At 38.9% G+C, this 18,757-nt stretch overlaps 2 protein-coding genes across 2 annotated transcripts; both read right to left on the bottom strand.

Annotated features, from left to right (window-relative positions):
- Positions 1–223: 223 nt before the first annotated feature.
- Positions 224–3,574, bottom strand: LOC149017068 (Glycosyl hydrolase family protein). Its single transcript, XM_089151367.1, has 6 exons — positions 2,516–3,574; positions 2,250–2,416; positions 2,034–2,131; positions 1,588–1,938; positions 1,068–1,484; positions 224–957 (listed from the first exon to the last, which is right to left on the bottom strand). The coding sequence occupies exons 1-6, from the start codon at positions 3,248–3,250 to the stop codon at positions 359–361; spliced, it is 2,367 nt and encodes a 788-aa protein (XP_089007493.1). The 5' UTR covers positions 3,251–3,574; the 3' UTR covers positions 224–358.
- Positions 3,575–5,947: 2,373 nt separating this feature from the next.
- Positions 5,948–14,762, bottom strand: LOC149017067 (Phosphoglycerate mutase family protein). The gene is made up of 10 exons (XM_089151369.1): positions 14,503–14,762; positions 13,218–13,279; positions 12,765–12,872; positions 12,581–12,660; positions 9,369–9,531; positions 8,178–8,252; positions 7,948–8,036; positions 7,309–7,428; positions 6,499–6,543; positions 5,948–6,397 (listed from the first exon to the last, which is right to left on the bottom strand). The coding sequence occupies exons 1-10, from the start codon at positions 14,723–14,725 to the stop codon at positions 6,274–6,276; spliced, it is 1,089 nt and encodes a 362-aa protein (XP_089007495.1). The 5' UTR covers positions 14,726–14,762; the 3' UTR covers positions 5,948–6,273.
- Between the last annotated feature and the right edge of the window lie 3,995 nt (positions 14,763–18,757).

The following is an 18,757-nucleotide window of genomic DNA, read 5'->3' as shown; positions in this document are numbered from 1 at the left end:
CTTATGTTATTTAAAAACTCATTAACTGACATGCAATTAGCCCTACTAGCAATATTAGCTAGACTGGGGATTCTCGCTCTCAGAAAGTGTTTTCTCATTCTATGAGAAGTCTTAGGCTTTGCAGGTCCAATAACATCATTAGTGTATGGGTAGCTCCTGCAAGAAAACTAAATTTTAATTTTAGAACACAATATCGGTTTACTGAGGAAAAATATCTGCATTCTACAAAAGCCTTCAAAATTGAGCACCAGGCAGTTTCCATTGCAAAGAAGAACACAATACATAGTTGATGAAAAGTGTTGGGATGCATAGAGGCCAGAATCTTCAGACCCTTCATGGTATGTTACAATTTCCTAATTTAAGTTTGAATGGAGATGGAATGCTCTGAGCCTTCTAACATTAGAATGTGATTTCCCAATGGCAGGAATCTCTTTCCATGCTCATCCACAGCACTAAGATGTTTACATGGGTCAACCAAGATGCTGGCTTCAGTTGCACCGTGTGACACTATATTTAAGCGAGTGAATCCAATAAGCTGTTTCTGTGGAGCACCTTTAAATGTGACTGGCATTCTTGAGAACAACATTACAACTTGGCTCCCATCCATGTCCCCATTATTGGTCACCAATATCTTTGTGTGGAATCTCAATGAATCACAAGACTCAACCTCGTCCACAGGAACATGTTCATGGCCATCTCTTCTCTGGCTTAGCATGCGGATGCTGTAAGGAAGATTTCGGGAAGAACCCAGTAAACTTAATTTGTCGGGCACCGATAAGAAACTGAAAGTATAATTGCTGTAGCTCAAGCCATATCCAAATCCGTATACACTCTCTCCAGTGTAAAATCTATAAGTTCGTCCAGGGTAGCTGCGTGAAGGATCTTCCCGCATACTCATATCAGTCATCGGCACACGAATGAAAGACTCTGGATACCATGTCATAGGGAGCCTTCCACCTGAGTACCTCATTCCATAAAAAATAATCTATGAGCATTTTTATCATTTGGTGTTGTACTACAAGTCTCATGGATAAAATAGATGTCTTACCGATAAATCTGTTACTGACCTGGATTGAATTCTCCAAAGATAAGCTCAGCAAGTGCTTTCCCACCAGCCTCACCTGGATATCCAACCCAGATAATCCCAGCAATACGAGGATCATCTCTGGCAAAGGAGACGTCAACAGGGCCACCTCCAGTGAGTACCAGGAGTATTGGACTTTTACTCGAGGCAGCAACGGAAGATACAAGATCCTTCTGTTTACCAGGTAACAGAAGGCTAAATCGATCGAGTTCCTCATTTTCCTGCGACAGGTCCAGCCCAGCAACAACAATTACAACATCAGCTTCCTTTGCAATTTGAATGGCTTCATTGAGTTCATTGTGAACTCTGCATTGTATGTCGAGGCAACCAGGAGCATATGAGGTCTTCTCTATGTATACTTTGAGCCCCTCAAAATAACTGATAGGATTGCAAGGGATACCTGCAAAGTTCAGAAAAACCCTGAAACCATATAAGACAAATCAAAGTTCCAAACAGATGCTTGTCCACAAGCTTGATTGCTAATTGAGACACAAAGGCAAAACCTGTGTAGCCACCACCCAAGATGCTGGTATTCTGTGCAGCCGGGCCAATGACGGCTAAGGACCCAACAGTGCTTTGATTCAGGGGCAGGAACCTGTTATCATTCTTCAGAAGTACAATGCCCTGCCTTGCTGCCTCCAGTGCCAATTTCTTGTGTTGCTTAGTGCAAACATCCTTAGGTCCCAACTTCCCAAACTGACCTTTGATAGGATCTCCGTCATAAAGACCAAGGCGCAGTTGCACTGAAAACAGATTGAGGAGAGCTTTATCAATGTCCCCTTCTTGGATCTTCCCTTGTTCAATTGCCAACCGAGTATGACGAAGCAAATATGTTCCGCAGTCAATATCAGTTCCTGCTCTTGGAAATGCAATGGAGTCAATTCTGTGAAGCTGGTTAAGCAATCACTATTATCATTTCATTGCAGGGAGAAAAGCAGAAGAAATGAACCTGCTTTGAGAACATCTGCAGCTGCATCTTCTGGGGTCTTAACATACCCGTGGTATTCAAAGACAGTAGCCACTGCATCACAGTCAGAGGTGATGTACCTGCATTTTAGGCCTTTATAAGTCAAACCCAATAACTCCCATCATCTGCAATGACTGATTTCACACAAAATCCGAATCTGGGTTGTATTCGGAAATCGCAAGCATTAATTAGAAATACCCTTTGAATCCCCAATCCTCTCGAGCTTTCTGCAATAAATCCTTCCGTGCACACGCTGGGATTCCATTCACCGAATTGTAGGAACACATCAAACAGCTTGCTTTGCCTTCTTCAATACAGCTCCGGAATGGTGGCTGGTACGTGTCCTCCAAATCTTGCTGGGAAACCTGCAAATTGATAACAAGATAACCCAGTAACTCGAACTTCCGAAACAAAACTCAAGAGGGATGGACCCAAAAAAGAATTCGAGGAAGAAGAGACAATACCACAGCATTGAAGTTGTATCGACTGAATTCACCCCATTTCTCCAGGTCATAAGCTGTGAAGTGTTTGCAGCAGGCAGAAACCATCAACTTATCATCAGACCCCTCCAGCACCCCATAATCAGCTCTTCTGCTTTCATCGCTGCTCCAATTCTCACCCTGGAAACCCTTCACATACTCGATGGCATAAGCAGAGGCGACCATGGGATCTTCACCAGGTGTTTCCTGTCCTCTTCCCCATCTGGGGTCTCTGAATATGTTGATATTGGGTGCCCAGAACGTCAACCCAGCTTGACCCACGTTATACATCGCTCTTGCTTCCACTGCAACTGCAGAGGCAATTGCAAACCAGAGGCTTCTATTGAAGGATGCTGCAGTGACGAGCACTTGCGGGAAGCTAGTGGCAGATGATACCGATCCATTGAAAGAAACGCCGGGGCCATTGTCGGCGATCCCGTGGAGAGATTCAGACCACCACTGATAGGCAGGCAGGCCAAGCCTTGGATTCGATGTTGCGTTGTTGGAGAGCTGTTGAATCTTCTCATCCAGGGTGAGGAGCGAGATGAGTGATTGAGCTCTGGTTGAGATGGGTAGTGAGGTATTGCAGAAGGCATAGGAGCTGTGCTTTGGAGGTTTACATGGAAATTCAGGATGTGGGTATGGTGTCGTGGATTGAGAGATGGAGAGTAACAGAGTCAGGAATTCGAGGAGGGCGAAGAATCTCCACTGGGTAAACATCTCCAAAGTTCTTTTCTTCCTAATCTCACAGTTCGTTCCTTAGAAAAAACGCTTTTCAAGGTCGGGCAACAATGGTGAATTAGTTGGTAATGATGATGTCATTCAGAATCTTCAGCTTTCACCAAACGGATTAAAACAAGAGCCTTCCAATCAGGGAACTTAGTTTCGGCGAATTTCGGCGAAATATCGCCGAAATTCGCTGGTTTCGCCGGAGGGCGAAACGATATAGGTGGGCGAAACGAGAATTCAAGAATTTCGCCGGAAAGTCGCTAAACATCGCCGGAAAACTATCGAATTCTTGAAATATTGTCAAAAATCGCCATCCAACCTGCAAAATATCGTCGGAAATGGTAAATCTACTGCTACGTTCTTTCTCGCCTCTTTGGTTCTTTCATAGTAATCTCGCGGCGAAACCCCGTTTGCGAAGAAAAGGAGAACAGAACCAACAGGTACAAGTCAAAATCTTTGAGACAACGTGATGCCTCTGAGTCTCTGCCTCTGCTCATTCTGTAAATACTCACTTTTCATCGCTGATTCTTTGGCTTTCTTTGGCTTTCCTACGGTTTCTGTAGCTGGAAGGTGCGAGCGTGTGCTGTCTTCCCACTTTCTCCCATCAATATTAAAAAATAAATTTTTTTAAAGTTAAAAGTGGTTTGAGTGTCACATTTGTAGCCACACACGTTGTCACCTTGTGATATTTTATTTGTTTTATAAAATCTGATTCAACATATTTAATGCTACTGACACAATCCCATTTATTTCTTACTGAAAAAATGGTTTTTTTATAAAACCTTCACGTTACACATTAAACCCACACCTACACTTAATTTAAATCAACAACCTATCGGCGAAATCTCGCCGTTTCGCTGGTTTCGGCAACCAGCGAACCAGCGAGATCCACCGAGATTTCGTTCCTTGCTTCCAATCACAATTTACTCCAACTCACTTGATTTCCACATATTTTAACTATCTTATCATTGTTTCTCCTGAAAGATTTTTTTCCCCTTCTTACAGTGATTTAAACTAGAAATGGAACCGAAACCAAATCTCTAAATAAGGTGTAGAATTCACAGAGAACGACTTGACCTAGGCGGTTAAAGACTGAAACCCAATTTTAACCAAAAAAAACAGGGAAGAGTGAAACCTGAGCATAGAAGATTCAGATGAGATATCGTTATCATTTCAGAGGGTGAGCCTATATACAAACATTACTATAAAATATAAATGGTCCCATGGAGTCTCTATTATAATTGAAGATTTAACAACAAAAAAAATCCCCAAAAATTGCTTCAAGAATTAAACAAATCCTTGATCGTGCTTGTCACTGCAGTTTGATCCTTATTAACAAATCCTTGATCAGGCTAGCGACATTTGGGGCACCATATAAAATTAAGTAGCTCCATCATTTGATTATTTAGTTGTTGAGCTCAAGTCTACTAGAACCAAAAAAAAAAGAAAAGAACAAACTAGTTTTTATCCTGAGATCCTTTGCACAATTACCCTGGACGAACATATAGATTTTATACTGGAGATAATGTATATCCATTTGGATATGGCTTGAGTTACTCCAATTATACTTACAGTTTCTGATCAGTGCCTAACAGAGTAAGCTTGTCATGTTCTTCTGTTCTGGAAAGCATTGTGATAGTGTCTGCGCACTGAGACAAGAAGAGATGGGCATAAATGTGTTCCTGTGGATGAAGTGGAGTCCTGCGATGCATTGAGATTTCGCACAAAAATACTAGTGACCAATAATGAGGATATGGATGAAGCCAAGTTGTAATTTTGTTCTCCAGAAAACCTGCTGCATTCAGAGATGCAGAACAGAAACAGCTGGTTGGATTCACCCGCTTGAATGTATTGTCCCACAGTGCAACTGCAACCAGCATCCTTGTTGACCCATGCAAGCATCTTAGTTTTGCCAACAAGCAAAGAATGAGAATCCTGCCTTTGGGAAATCACATTCTAATGTTAGAAGACTCGGAGCATACCATCTCCATTCAACTGAAGGATGCAATTTTATAGACTGGAAGGGCCTAAAAATTTTGGCCCTTGGACATCAGAACAGCATTAACTCACTATACATTATGTTACTTGTTGGTAAATTGAAACTCTGAAATTGCCTTGTAACTTCTTTTTTTAGGTAAACAACTTCCCTTGGAACTCAAATTTCAACAAATCATGTTTCTATTATTGGACCCCTAGACCCGGAAAGCCAATCTAAACGCTTCATATTTGATAATGTAAAACTACAGAACAAGAGCCTACAAAAGATTCTGGGTGTCAAGAGATAGCTCTCTGGTTTCAAATTTGTGGAGATACAAGCAAAGCAAATCTTCCATGGAAATCAATTCCTGTCAGCGATCAACTAAATTTAAAAGGTATCATTTATTAGTATGATATCATATTAACTTAACTGGAACGCTAAGAATTTGTATGGCTATTTGAAATCCCAATCAAATAAGTTGTTCCGAATAAAAAGAAGCCTGTTTCTTGCTGGTAGCCAAAGATGGCTGCCTTCCCGGTGTCGAGATAGAATAAGAAGACGTTAAATAGCTTCCAGCCGCAAGCGTCAATACCTTTAGCTTATGGTCCAACAGCTTATTCACCTTGTCATATAGTTTGACACTATTTCATCCTTGAATAACCAAAACTAGTAGTAACTTTAAGGACTATAAAGCAGATGATATTGTCCCCTGGCTCCAACAAAAAGGAAAATTTAGGCTTCAAAAATCTTGCTGTTACTGGCACAGAGAACATGCCAATCAGAAACAAGTATGCAAGTGTAACCCTGTTATTGAAGAAAATAAAACTCAGCAGCCCCTGAGAATGTCAGTTTTCACTGCATTAAAGAATCAATTCCTACTACTTTCTGAATCTCACAACTCCTTAAAAGAATCTTGGAATCGCCTCACAGACTGGCATTTATATTAAATGAAGTGGGAACCTTAAAGAACCATTTCCCAAGAATGCTATCAGGGATGACTTAAATCCATCAATCCAACATCCAACTCGCCAATCAGTCAGGCTGATGAATTGGGAATACCTTCCTCTTTGTGATTCTCATCAACAACTTCACTGGGAGGATCAGGACCATGAGGAATCTTTCCTGGATAGTTAGTTGTCGGGGAGTCTGACCCTAGCATACTGCAGGTCATAAGAAATTATATAAAAAATGGAAAAAGCATAAGAAAAAGTGTAACTAGTCAAAACAGCAGGAAGCAATTACGTGCTCTTGCAACACTCACCATCTATCAACCACCACAATAGAGCGGAGCTCACAATTAGCAAAGCTGCAAGTTCAGAGTAAATTCAAGGGTTAGTCCCAGATGCCAAGAAGAAACAGAACGAAGCGTCCAATAAAATAAAAACTCGGAAAATAAATACATACATGTTTTTGCAATGTCATGCGGTCCATTTAAGAGGGCAAACTAAGGGGAAGGCAGAAAAATAACCCTGCAAGGCACCTGGAGCAGTACAATCTATTGTATATCCTCCCCCCCCCCCCCCCCCCCAACCCTTTTTAGACTCACTTAACAGCTAGATTCCTCCCCCAAAAGGAGCTGCTGACTTTTATCAGATTCATTTCTACTGCGGATAAGTCTAATGCAGATTTATTTGTTGAGGGGTTCCTCTATCTGAGTGTTACTGATGTGCATTTGATTCAAGCTACATGGTAAAAAACAACCAGCCAAGAAAGACGTGCATGAAATAGTATAACCATTCTTCTTCTATGTTTTAGACTAACCATTTCAATGATAAAAACAACATATGTTACACAGGATCATTTAAAAGGGGATATAGAAGCAAAGATAAAGTGCAGTCCCAACAAAAGAGTCACTATCATCAAAAATCACCATCCGAGGTGGTTAGGAAATGGTTGTTCACATGTTGTGTAGGAATCTGGGCACAAAGCTATGCCACAGAAACCAAGCAGACTTAACCAACTGGTTCCAAGTAGCATATTCAACAATAATTCCTCATGGTAAAAACACGTTCTAGTTGAATGGATCCAAAATTATGTACAACCTAAACAAAACTGTAAGTTCACCACTCACTGTGTGCATATCTCTTTTTTCACCACCTGATGGCAGTCATTTCCGAAATTACTTAGGGTATGAAACAAGAATCCACTATGTGTAACAACTGCGATCTCCTTCTCTTTTCGTGTCAACAACCTGTAAAGAAAAGATTTTATGCCACTTTTATCAATTCAATGTATACTAGATATCCAAAGGAATCATAAAATTAACCACAAGAATGACTTTTAACGAGGCAAAAACCACATAGAAGGCTGCTGATCTTCAAAACCTATTGGTTTCCTAAATCATTCCAAATAAAACTAATGAAGGCAATCAACTTTTTCAAATGATTTACATCTCACAAAGAAATAATTCTGACATTGTACAGTATTTCAGAAAGCGAGAGGCAACAACAGAGAAGGGAGAAAAAGTCAAATTTAGAAGAGAGAGCAGATCCAGTTATCACCAGAAATGAAAAATAATAGTAACATGTATTAAACATCGCACATTTAATCTATAACAAAGCCCCCCACCCCAAAAAGGGGGGGAGGGGGGAAGCCCAATGTTTCCTTTGCAGTAAAAGATGCCATAGCACATTTTGTCTCACCTAATTTTCTTTTTTTAATAGTTCTCGTCAGCCTCAATCCTGTGTTATAGAGAAGGCAAAAGTATTACCAGTTAATAAACTTCATTCCCCTAGCTCCAACTTCTTCGTTTGGCTCTCGAATATCCGGCTTCCACAAAATGTCCTCATCATTCTCTATCTGAACACAGATTCACGTATTATTAGAAGCAACACTACCTACAAACTAAACTATAACCCAAGTTTCAGTATAAAAAATGAAGAAAAAAATCATAGCTGTTGTTTTTATGCAATTTATAAATCATCATAACACAGTACTTGCCAGAGAAAAATCAATTGCTGGAAAAAGAGGCTTATATTCCGTAATGCTTCTTCTTTTATCACATGGGTGAACGCCCTGTAGTTAAGAATACACATAGTAGAGTAGTTAAGACAACAAAGTGCAAAAAAATTAATAAAACTGGGAAAACATTCCCATGAATGGAAAAGACAGAAAGCTCAGTCTAGCTTGGAGAGAACTTTGGACATGTCTTCTGTCTGTTTCCAACCCACTTCAAACCCAAGCTGATGTGTCAGAAACGGTTTCCTCCTTTGGGCAATCCCATATAGTTGAGTAAATTTATGCAAAATAGAATTTTATTTGAAAGAACCTAACAGTGCAGGCATAATTTAAATTTGGACCAAGGTTTAGTACTAGGATGAGTTAGGCATTGAAGTATTGGTTTACTAGTTCTAATGGCTGAATTACCAAGGCCCTCAAGGTGAGGATGAACAGGGTAGAAAAATTAAATTATCTGAATTCAATGTTTCAAATGACAGTTGGATAACGACTTTTCTTAGGAAAGCCTGGTTGTAACAAAGGTGGTGAAAAAGAAGCTAAAACATTTTGCCCTTTTCCGCTGACATGACATATGAACTCACTGACTCCCTTCCTCCCTCCCTCCAGTTGGGTTGTATAATTGGAAAGCCCCCATGTATGTTTCACAATGCCAAGTGGGTACGGATTAAGCATTGCTTTAAATGGGGATTCTAAATTTCGCTAAATAATGCCACCCTTTTCATCCACAAGCTGTGAATACATATCTGACAAGGCAACATTAAAAAGAAAATTAGCCTATCTTACATGTGGCCTGGAAGTCCACAAAACTTAAGTCCTAACCCAAATTAGTTCTCTAAAGTCTAAACTAATTTCATGCTGCAAGAAATTTTATAAGTCTTAACTGCCAAGCTGGGTAACAGTGAGTTTCATTGGTTGCTTCACATCAGTTCAAGCCCAAATCTGAAAAACAAAAATTCTGGAGCTGAAGTGCAACTTGCAACCAAGATTTTATTCAACCTCAGAGTGGGATGTATTGCCATAAAGTTTTCTGAGAGAGATACATAAAAATCTCAAAGCCACTAAACATCATATCCCTGGAGAACAATCTATGACTCTAAATTTAGAGTGGCCATTCTTGGAAACTTTTGGGAGCCAATACTCTACATCAAATCATATTTAGAATGTACAACATACCAAGTGTTCTCGACAAAGCTCCACTGCAAGAAAAGGTGGGCAATCTACACTTGAAATTGCGGCATGATCACTTTTTCCAGCCTTCGCTACCATTAGTGGTGGTGCCTTCATCCCATCCGCATAGTCTTCCCCACCAAATACTCCAACAGCTGTTTGCATTGTCCTGAAAAATATATATACACAACCTATGAAATTTAACTACGTTATAACAAAAAAATGCATTTTCTTTGTGACAACCACTTTACAAATATAGTTTGTTCCCAAAGTAGAAATATAAAAATAATTCTACATAAAAAGTGTCAAATAAATTCACTATAGGTATAACAACCATTACATGTATATGGGACCTCCAAGCTATTTGCAATGAGAAGATGTCAGCAGGAAACTGTCTTGAAAAGGCTAGCAAGACACATGTCATACTGCCCATTGGATATACTAAATCTATTTGAGGTATGAACAAACTGTGCTAGAGCACTGAAAATAGTTGAATAGTCAAATGTTTTATAAAACAGTAACGCAGCTGAAAATGTGAGGAAAAGTTCATTACATGCTGATCTATATTGTTAAAACACAATACATAACTCGAATGATCAATAGATCAGGATGACATCCTAACTGTCCAACAATAAGATTGGCTTGTCTATCTGTTGCTAAGATCAAGCTAGCCATCTTGAGTTCCTTAAGACATCTGTCTAAAGAACCTCTTCAGTGACACTTCACAATAAGAGTACTTGAAATACATTCTGGCATCAAACTGTTGATCAAGGCATCCCTGTGTTGCACAAAAGCGCATGCTTGGATTTACATGATTGAACAACAGAGCCTCATACACGTTACTTAAATTTCCAAGTGAAATGTGATGAGCACATTTATGTGTGAAATCTTAGGGCATAAAACATGCATTTTTAACACTTTGTGTGGAGCTACCTTGGATTTTACGTTGTTTTTGCAGATTTTATGAATTTTTAGGACTTTAAGCGAATATCTGGAGTTTTGAGTATGAAACATGCGATTTTACACGTCAAGAGGTCCGTTCAAATTCTCAAGTGCGAAAGTGGGCCTGATTTGGAGCATGATGGGCTAGAGATGCAATTATGGGCCAACTCCAGAATATCTTGTAAAATTAGATTAGGATTTTTATTTTATTTTTCTTTATTGTAATTGAGAATTGTATGGGGCCCACAAGTAGTCAAAGACTAGGATTTTCTATTTTTTTAGAATATTTTATTTTGTTAGATTTTATTTATTTCTCTAATTAGTTTTTTCTCTTTCTTCCCACTTTCTATTTTATTTACTTTCTTATTTCCTTAATAACCAACCCACCTATATTTTTGTTAACAAAATATATATATATTTTTGTTTTATTTTATTTTCTTTCTCTTTCCTTCTTCCACTTTTCTTTCTTCTTCCACCTTGTCTCCACGTGAGCTTCAAAAGCAAGTTTTTATTTTATTTTATTTTATTTCTCCACTTATTCTCTCTCTCTCTCTCTCTTTCTTTCTCTCTTTCTTTCTAACGAATTTTTTTTGCTCCTTCTTTATTTGTTTTTTCTTTTTCTATTTTACTCTTATTATTATTATTATCATTATTTTTCCTTGTTTGTAAATTATTCTCATTCTTCTATAAATATTACCTCCCTCTTAGGTCTAACACACTTGATTTTCTCTTTAGTTTACTTTAGTTACACACTTGATTTTCTCTTTAGTTTTACACACTTTACTTTCTCTTTAGTTTTACTTTAGTCTTGCACTTTCTATTCTCTTTAGTTTGCTCTAGTTCTTTGATTAATTTGTGGGCTCTAGTTCTAGTTTTTAGATTGAATGTTTAGGAAGATTGAAGTCGTGTAATTTTTCTTTTATGCAAATGTAATTCCTTTAGTTTTATCAATGCAATTTCAAGTTCAAGTTCAAGTTCATGTTCAAGTTTCAAGAGGATTCGCTTTCTCTCTGGGTCTAGCAATTGCAGATCTAGTTTATTCTAGATCTGGTTGTTAGGGTTGGTTGAGATTCGAATTGTTTATTCAAGTTTTGTTTAGAAGATGCAAGTAAGTAAGATTCTTCAATAGTCTTCTCTCCCCCCTCCATTCCCGCTTCTATCTACCCCTCAATATTCTTAATTTAGGATTTACTTTCAGCATTATTAATTATTCTCCCTTCCCTTGAATCCTTGATCAAAGATGCCTACAGTCGTGCCTCTCTTTGGTTAAGGCTTCATTTTCTTTTTGTTGCTTTGTTATTTACTTTCTGCCTATTCATTCATTATCTCGGACCACATAACCGGAGCAAGCCTACAGTCGTGCCTCTGTTTCTGGTGACGGGTGGTGTTGCATTTTCATTTTTTTTTCCTGTCATTTATTTATGCATTAGTTATGTTTGCTTTATTTTTTTTTCGTTTCAATTCGATTGCATTAGATGTATGGATTAGGATCGTTGGTTTAGTTTAAGTAATTAGTTAACAAAAATTGAATCATTCCACTCTCGCATTACTATTAAGAAGTTGAATTCTAGGTGGCATATCTCCCTGAGATCGACCCGTTAGCTACACGATACTGTGCGCTTGCGGTTATTTTATTTTGCAAACAAAATGTATACAAGTTATGTATAGGTCAAGCATAATATGAATCCATTTCTTTCATTTCACCGGTTTTGGCTACAAAGTTTGTGGAAAACTTTTTCTAATGATTTTTGGTCAAATCAGTCCCATACAAGTGTGGAACAAGTTGTTATGCAGTAGTGAAATGCATTGGAAGCAATGATTTGCTATGTGTGTGAAAGATTCAAAGTTGTATGAAATAGGCCACATTAGAGAATGTATACAGCAACATGCATAGAATACCGCCAACCTAGGGTCCACAATCAAACTGCCACTTTAGTGTGTTACTTCACAATCTAAGGGAACCCCCATATTATCCTACCCCAAAAAAGAGTTTATCTACATTAGAGAGCCTAACATAGATTTTCCCACAACTTTATGGCTAATTTGGGCCTCCTAAACCATCCATCGAGACACTACAGGTTCAGCAGAAATTGAATTTTTTTTATGTGAAATATTCTGGTTTCAAGGATGGTCCAAACCAAGGATTCCAGAAGGGAAAGTTTATGAACCATATGTTGCTTCATCATCGTCAAATAGAAGGCCAAATTTCATGATTGACAACTTAAAACTCTATTTAGGAAAAAGAAGAAGAAAAAAAAGCACTGAAAAATCAATACCTTAGCAAAGGAGATGTAATAACCAACTCAACTCTTTTGGCAAGTCCAGATGCATGAACATGCCTCCGCAAATTTTCAACCTGTTAAAACACCAGAAAAAGCTTTTACATGCATGCAGTCATAAACCCATTTTGGAAATAGCATACAGATTTATTTTAAATAAAGAGACTGAATTACAATTTACCTGCTGCCATCCTAGAGGGGTAAGTTGTGCATCAAAAAGTTCTTGAGATAGGTAGGCTTTAAAATCCTTTTCACCTTCTACATTGTGAATTCCCTGTGCATGTCTCACCTGGACACATGGTTTCAAATACATATGAATTTGATAAATGCTAAAAAAAACAAAGAACACTTTTTTTTTTGTGTGCGTGTGTGTGTGTTTTTTTTTTTTTTTTTTTTTTGGGGGGGGGGACATGCGATTTTGGACATACAAGGGATGGGGATATTACATATGTTGAGTGCAAGGGTTGAACCCATGACCTCTTCACTAAGAGGTATGGGTTTTACTAGTCGACCAACCCTGCATTGGCAAAACCACTGTTGACATCCTCAGATGAAATGTAGCAGCTTCACAACCACAACCCATATAAGTGAATTACAACATCGTATAAGAGACAAAGATAAGGCAGAGACAAACCAGGTGCACAGTTTTACAGCGATGCAATGGGAACAGAGTAGTGCCTGCTGTACCATCCATATCTGCAAATGCACACAAAGAAAGATTTTCAGATAAAGGAAGCATGACAGAATCAGTAAGTAAACTCAGCCAAACAAAGAAATCATTTCATATTCCAAGTATATACCATCTCAAAAGTGTTTCATTTTCTGCAACAAAATATACAGGCAATCATTAAGAACAGTAATACAAGTCAAAAGCCTATAGCTAGTGCTGAAGACTGTTGATCAGTTCTTCAAAGAAACCATAACCATTAGAGAATTTCAATAATTGAATCTTCCAAGCTAAAATGCCCTTCTTTTATCCCTTTTCTATTTTTGGGGTTCTGTCTTATGTTGGCAGTGAAAATATAATCCTATAAATGAAGCAGAAAACACAACAAGACAGAAAGCAAAACAACCACAAAACTACCAACCAATAATGTAAGTGGTCATGAAAGCAGGTTCACCAGCAAAGGAGAAAAGGATACAAACTCTCCTCCTCCCACCTGTTTGCGTTTACATAAAATTCTGATTATTAACAAACACAATGGACAAAGAATTTCCAGGGAAAACAATGAGACATAATATCACGAATTACCCTCTAAACGCTACAATTTTTTCCTGAACGTCTGGACACCCCAGCTCAGCGAGGTCCAATAAAATATAGGAGATGAAACTAACCTACAGAATTTAAGACAATCCGCAACAGGGAAAAGGGACTAAACTAAATGTCAACAGACCTATTTGATAACCCTATTTAGGACAAGTATTTCAGTAGAAGCATGAAAAACTTTTATCATCACCATATTCAGCAAAAAGAACACAACAGGCCGAATACTTTGGAGAAGGTTCAAAACTTAATGCCCCACCTATCAAAGAAACAAATAGATCTAAAGACAATGGATACACGCAGAACCTAGCAGAAGAGACCAAATCCAAAGCATAAGAATAAGGATTTAAACCATAACCGAATCACAACAGCATAACTCCAATGTAATCGTTAACCATCTCATAACATTTAGACAAAGGTCAAAGAAATTTTAAGCAATCAGGTTACAAGTATCGAGATTTAGAAAAGAAAATTGGAATATAGCAACTTGCAAATAGGAATCGCATGACAAAAGAGCAGCATCTATACAAGAATATGCTGTATGAAGAGAGAGAGAGTGAGAGAGAGAACGAAAGAAAAGACAAGAAATTCATATGCAGGTAAGATTGAAAAACGGTAATGGAAGTTGGAGAGTTAGACAACAACAACTAATCACCTGAGAGACGGGAGAAGCAAACGAAGGTGGTGGGAACCGTCGTCGAGGGAGGTACTGCTTGCGAAGGAAGATAAATGAGAGATTGTCTCGAAGCTCTGGATTTGAAACTGGAAATTGGGATTGAAAGTATAGAGAAGGAACGGGCAGAAGGAGAGATTTGGAACTGAAAGGTTAAGGAAGAAGAGCAAGATGAACTGGTGAGACAAGAACCGGCCAGTGCCATGGCTTTAGCTTTTTAAATTCCTCCGATAAATGGGTCAAATTTTCTATTTGGTCCGAATTCTGGAGTGCCATGTAATGTTTTTATGCCTCCGTCGAACTCCGTCACGTTCCGTTAGTCGTCGTTTTTATTTGAAAAAAAGGCTTTTATTACCATTTTACCCTAAGAACATCCGTCGAACTCCGTCACGTTCCGTTAGTCGTCGTTTTCATTTGAAAAAATAGCTTTTTTTACCATTTTACCCTAAGAACGTAAGGTTAAGGATGAACCGGTACCAATCATGTCAAAATTTAAAAGTCAATTAAGGAAGCCGCTCCTCGGATTTCGCAAACAGAAATCACTCCGGTTTGAGTGTCAAAATTGATTTCAGTTTATCGTCATCATCTACTTAGTATGAGTTTGTCGTCAATTGGCACGGTTCATGTTAATAATTCCTACTTAATTGAAAAAACTTACGTAAAGTCGGACTATGTTGCCGTGTCGGTGACTAAAGACAACACTAACACAATGACATTTTGCTGGCATATCAGCGACTTTTAGCAGGGTGTCGATAAAAATTCGACCATTGGTTTCAGAGGGTATTTTAGGGTCGTTTTGACTTGAATTTTGTTGTGTAGCCGAATTTGAGGCCAATAAATACACTGGTAAAATTATTTTGGCCTGAAACATCATTTAATCTAAATTTTCTGATTGACATATATCCGGCTATATGCAAGTAAAACTGAAATATGAAAAACTCATATAAACTAGTGTAAACATGCAAAGAGAACACAAATATACAACTAATGAAGAGATGTACTAAAGTTTACAATTTATTATATAATTATGTTGAGTATGGCTCATGCTTCACATCTGTTGCCGACAAATACAGGGTCCCGCTCTCCGGTGAGCGGGCGGATGTCTGCGGAGACCACCTTGGCGGGGGTGTGGGGGCAACATCTCCAAAGTTTGTAGAGGTCCTACATCACTTTGGTAAAAATCAAATGAAAAATTGGTGAAAAACCAAATGAAAAATCGACTTTTCGCAATTCCACATAATGTATATTCGTAGTGCCGGGGCAGTCGTGTCCCCCCATAGCAATAGGGCAATATATTGCCCATGTCGCCGACACTTTGTACCTTCACTTTGTTTGCAATAGACTAATGTGGGATTAAAAAAAAAAAAAAAAAAAAGAAGAGGAGGGAAAGATGAGTTCGGATCTGTTGCTAAGATCAGGCTAGCCATCTTGAGTTTCTTAAGACATCTTTGTAAAGATCCTCTTCAGTGACACTTCACATGCAATTAGAGTAGTTGAAATACATTCTGGCATCAAACTGTTGATCAGAGCATCCCTTTGTTGCACAAAAGCGCATGCTGGGATTTACATGATTGAACAACAGTGCCTTATACACGTTACTTAAATTTTCAGGTGAAATGTATACAAGTAATGTATAGGTCAAGCATAATATGAACCCATTAATTTCTTACATTCACCGGTTTTGGCTACAAAGTTTGTGGAAAACTTTTTATAATGATTTTTTTGTTCTAATCAGTCCCATACAAATGTGGAACAAGTTGTTATGCACTAGTGAAAATGCGGCTTGGGAAGTGGTGGGTATCCCTTTGGGACCCTGCGGTCATGGGTTGATTGATTGAGTGAATTTCGACTTGGGAAGTGGTGGGTATCCCTTTGGGACCCTGCGGCTGGGTAGAAAGCTTATCTTCTACAATTTGATAATTCTGTTCTCCTTCCTTATCAATCCAGCAGCATACCATCATCAACAAAGCCTATGGACAGCCAAGCATTCGATTTCAAAGCACTCAATTACAACAGCCTCCCCCACTCCTTTTCCGTTTCCTGCACAGCCGTAGAAGTCCTCCCCCTTCCCTTTCTTCTTCCCACGTTTTCAGTCCTAACCCCACTAGGATTCCCTCAACCGCAGCCCCCAAACAACCCTCTATATCCTTATTAGGAATGCCTAGGCCTTAGTAACCCATCCCTACCATTAGTTTCATCTAAATAGTCCAAGAACTCGAGGTCTTAGTTTCTTGGACTTCCATCTTATTCACCGAAGTTGCAGAAATTTCCAGATTTGCAGAATTTTCTCAAGCCACCCTACTTGACCCCTACACCTCTAAGTCAGTTTCTGGACTACAAAATACCAACTGGAGAAGTCTAATCTGCAGAACCAGCTGCCTGTTCCCCACTACCCTAACGTAACCAAAACTCTAAACCCAGTCCTACTTGGTCTAGGATTTGATTTATCAAGTCCGAATCGATTCGATATAAATTCGGATGTGGACTTCAAGTCCGAATCTAATTCTTACATAAATTCAGAATTGGACTTCAATTCCAAAGCATACTTGAGCTGAGTTAAAGCTGCATAGAACCCGTAAAAACCTTCCGCAGTCTTTGGTTCTTATTAAAGAGGGTCTCGATTTAACAAACCCTAAACTCGGGGTTTGCAACAATGGTATCGAGCTATAAGTTCCAAAGCACTTGCTGGAGTCTCAGAACCGTTGTAGATGGAGCACCAAGTATGGAAGACTTGACAACAGATTACTACCAGTCCCATCATCGTATATATGGAGGGATACAACAACCAAAGAAGCCTCTAGAGATACTTGGTAGGACATGCCCGTGAAAGATGGAGTCACAAGGTGAAGGAACTGTGGGAGCACTTGGGCAGAGATGTCAGGGATATTGAGTCAATTATTCTTTCCCCAAGAACATTAAGTCAAGCGACCCCAACCATGCCCCTACTTGAGGAAGCTCACCAAAATTGATTGAAGAGATCAGGACGACTGGTACAGAAAAGCAAGACATAGGGATAACCACATCAGCTACAGCAGCCAGGCTACTAACCATTTGAGGGGGCCAAAAATAAGGCAACAGTTGAATTTGATCCTCACACAACTCACTGTGATGAACAACATAATTACAAGCCTTGAACAAACCAGTAAGTGCTGTGAAAGAAGGGGAGTTATTGACTTTAACGAGGGTCCACTAGTCCTTGAAAAAGAAACTTCACATAGACAAAGTCCAGACAAAGGAGGACCTTACGCATAATGTTAAGATCCTAGTAACCAAAGAAGAAGTTGAGACACCCACTCCACCAGAGGTAACACAGACAGCAGGACCATATGGTCCATACCAGCCCACACCCAAGTGAATGGGCCCTCCTTTGAGCCTTCCACTTCTTGGAGAAGATGTTGTCAGCATTCTCAGGGTGATAGTGATAGTCAAAGTAAGGTGATTGAGAAGGACTCCTAAAGCTTCACCAGACACTTTCTCATGTCCTCCTGGTTCGTTGAAGAAGACACTCCAAGACATGAAGACCACATCACCTAATTCATCACCCTACTACTCCCTCCTCACTACAAGATGAGAGGTCGAGTCTACTTGAAAGCCCTCTAGGAACTTGACCCAAAAGCACGCGACAAGTGCATTCATCAAAAGATGAATGTTTTATAGAATGGGAGAGTTGATATATCCAGGGATGGATCCCCTAAAATTGGGATGGTAATTCGGTACGGTTTCTGTGCGGTACCAACTTTGAATATCGAAAACCAGAACCGTACCGTACCGAATTTAAACGGTATGGTACGGTTTTCGGTATTTACAAAAACGGTTTGGTACGGTTTCGGTATTAAATCGGTACGGGAAAACGGTTTAAACACGGTATCTAGTGCGGTACAATTTTGGTACAAATGAACTTATGCCACTCTACAGGATAATGATTCATGATTGACCTTTGTAATCTCTAAATTTGACTCCCCATTGTGAGTTTGCAAAAGTTTGTTGGAGAGCTTCTCTCCTTAGAATTGACACAAATTAATTTTTAGGTAACTTTATTTATGATTTGTTGAATTTTTTGGATGCGAAGTTTGGAGATTCTGGTCATTTTGAACATGTGAATACAATCAGTAGTATACTTTGTTGGGTTATTTGGTATGTAAGAAATTAAATATTATTTAGTAGTAAGAGTGCTTCACTTTCTAATACTATGGACTTTGATGAATAGGTTACATGAAGTTCATGGGTGCAATATCAT

Source organism: Hakea prostrata, chromosome 4 (genome assembly GCF_041222555.1).
Source record: "Hakea prostrata isolate BN-2017 chromosome 4, UWA_Hpros_2, whole genome shotgun sequence".
Lineage (NCBI taxonomy): Eukaryota > Viridiplantae > Streptophyta > Magnoliopsida > Proteales > Proteaceae > Hakea > Hakea prostrata.
The sequence above is the reverse complement of the archived record's forward strand: the minus strand, read 5'-3'. Positions and strand labels throughout refer to the sequence as shown.

Bases quoted from the DNA above. Each gene is read 5' to 3' on its own strand.
- LOC149017068 (XM_089151367.1), bottom strand. From the start codon at position 3,250: ATGTTTACCCAGTGGAGATTCTTCGCCCTCCTCGAATTCCTGACTCTG. The intron at 2,417-2,515 runs GTATTGTCTCTT...ATCAATTTGCAG, and splicing joins GATACAACTTCAATGCTGTG to GTTTCCCAGCAAGATTTGGA. The intron at 1,939-2,033 runs GTTCATTTCTTC...TTCCAAGAGCAG, and splicing joins TGCAGATGTTCTCAAAGCAG to GAACTGATATTGACTGCGGA.
- LOC149017067 (XM_089151369.1), bottom strand. From the start codon at position 14,725: ATGGCACTGGCCGGTTCTTGTCTCACCAGTTCATCTTGCTCTTCTTCC. The intron at 13,280-14,502 runs GTGATTAGTTGT...GTGCATTTGCAG, and splicing joins TTGCTTCTCCCGTCTCTCAG to ATATGGATGGTACAGCAGGC. The intron at 12,873-13,217 runs GTTTGTCTCTGC...CCATGTGTCCAG, and splicing joins GCTGTAAAACTGTGCACCTG to GTGAGACATGCACAGGGAAT.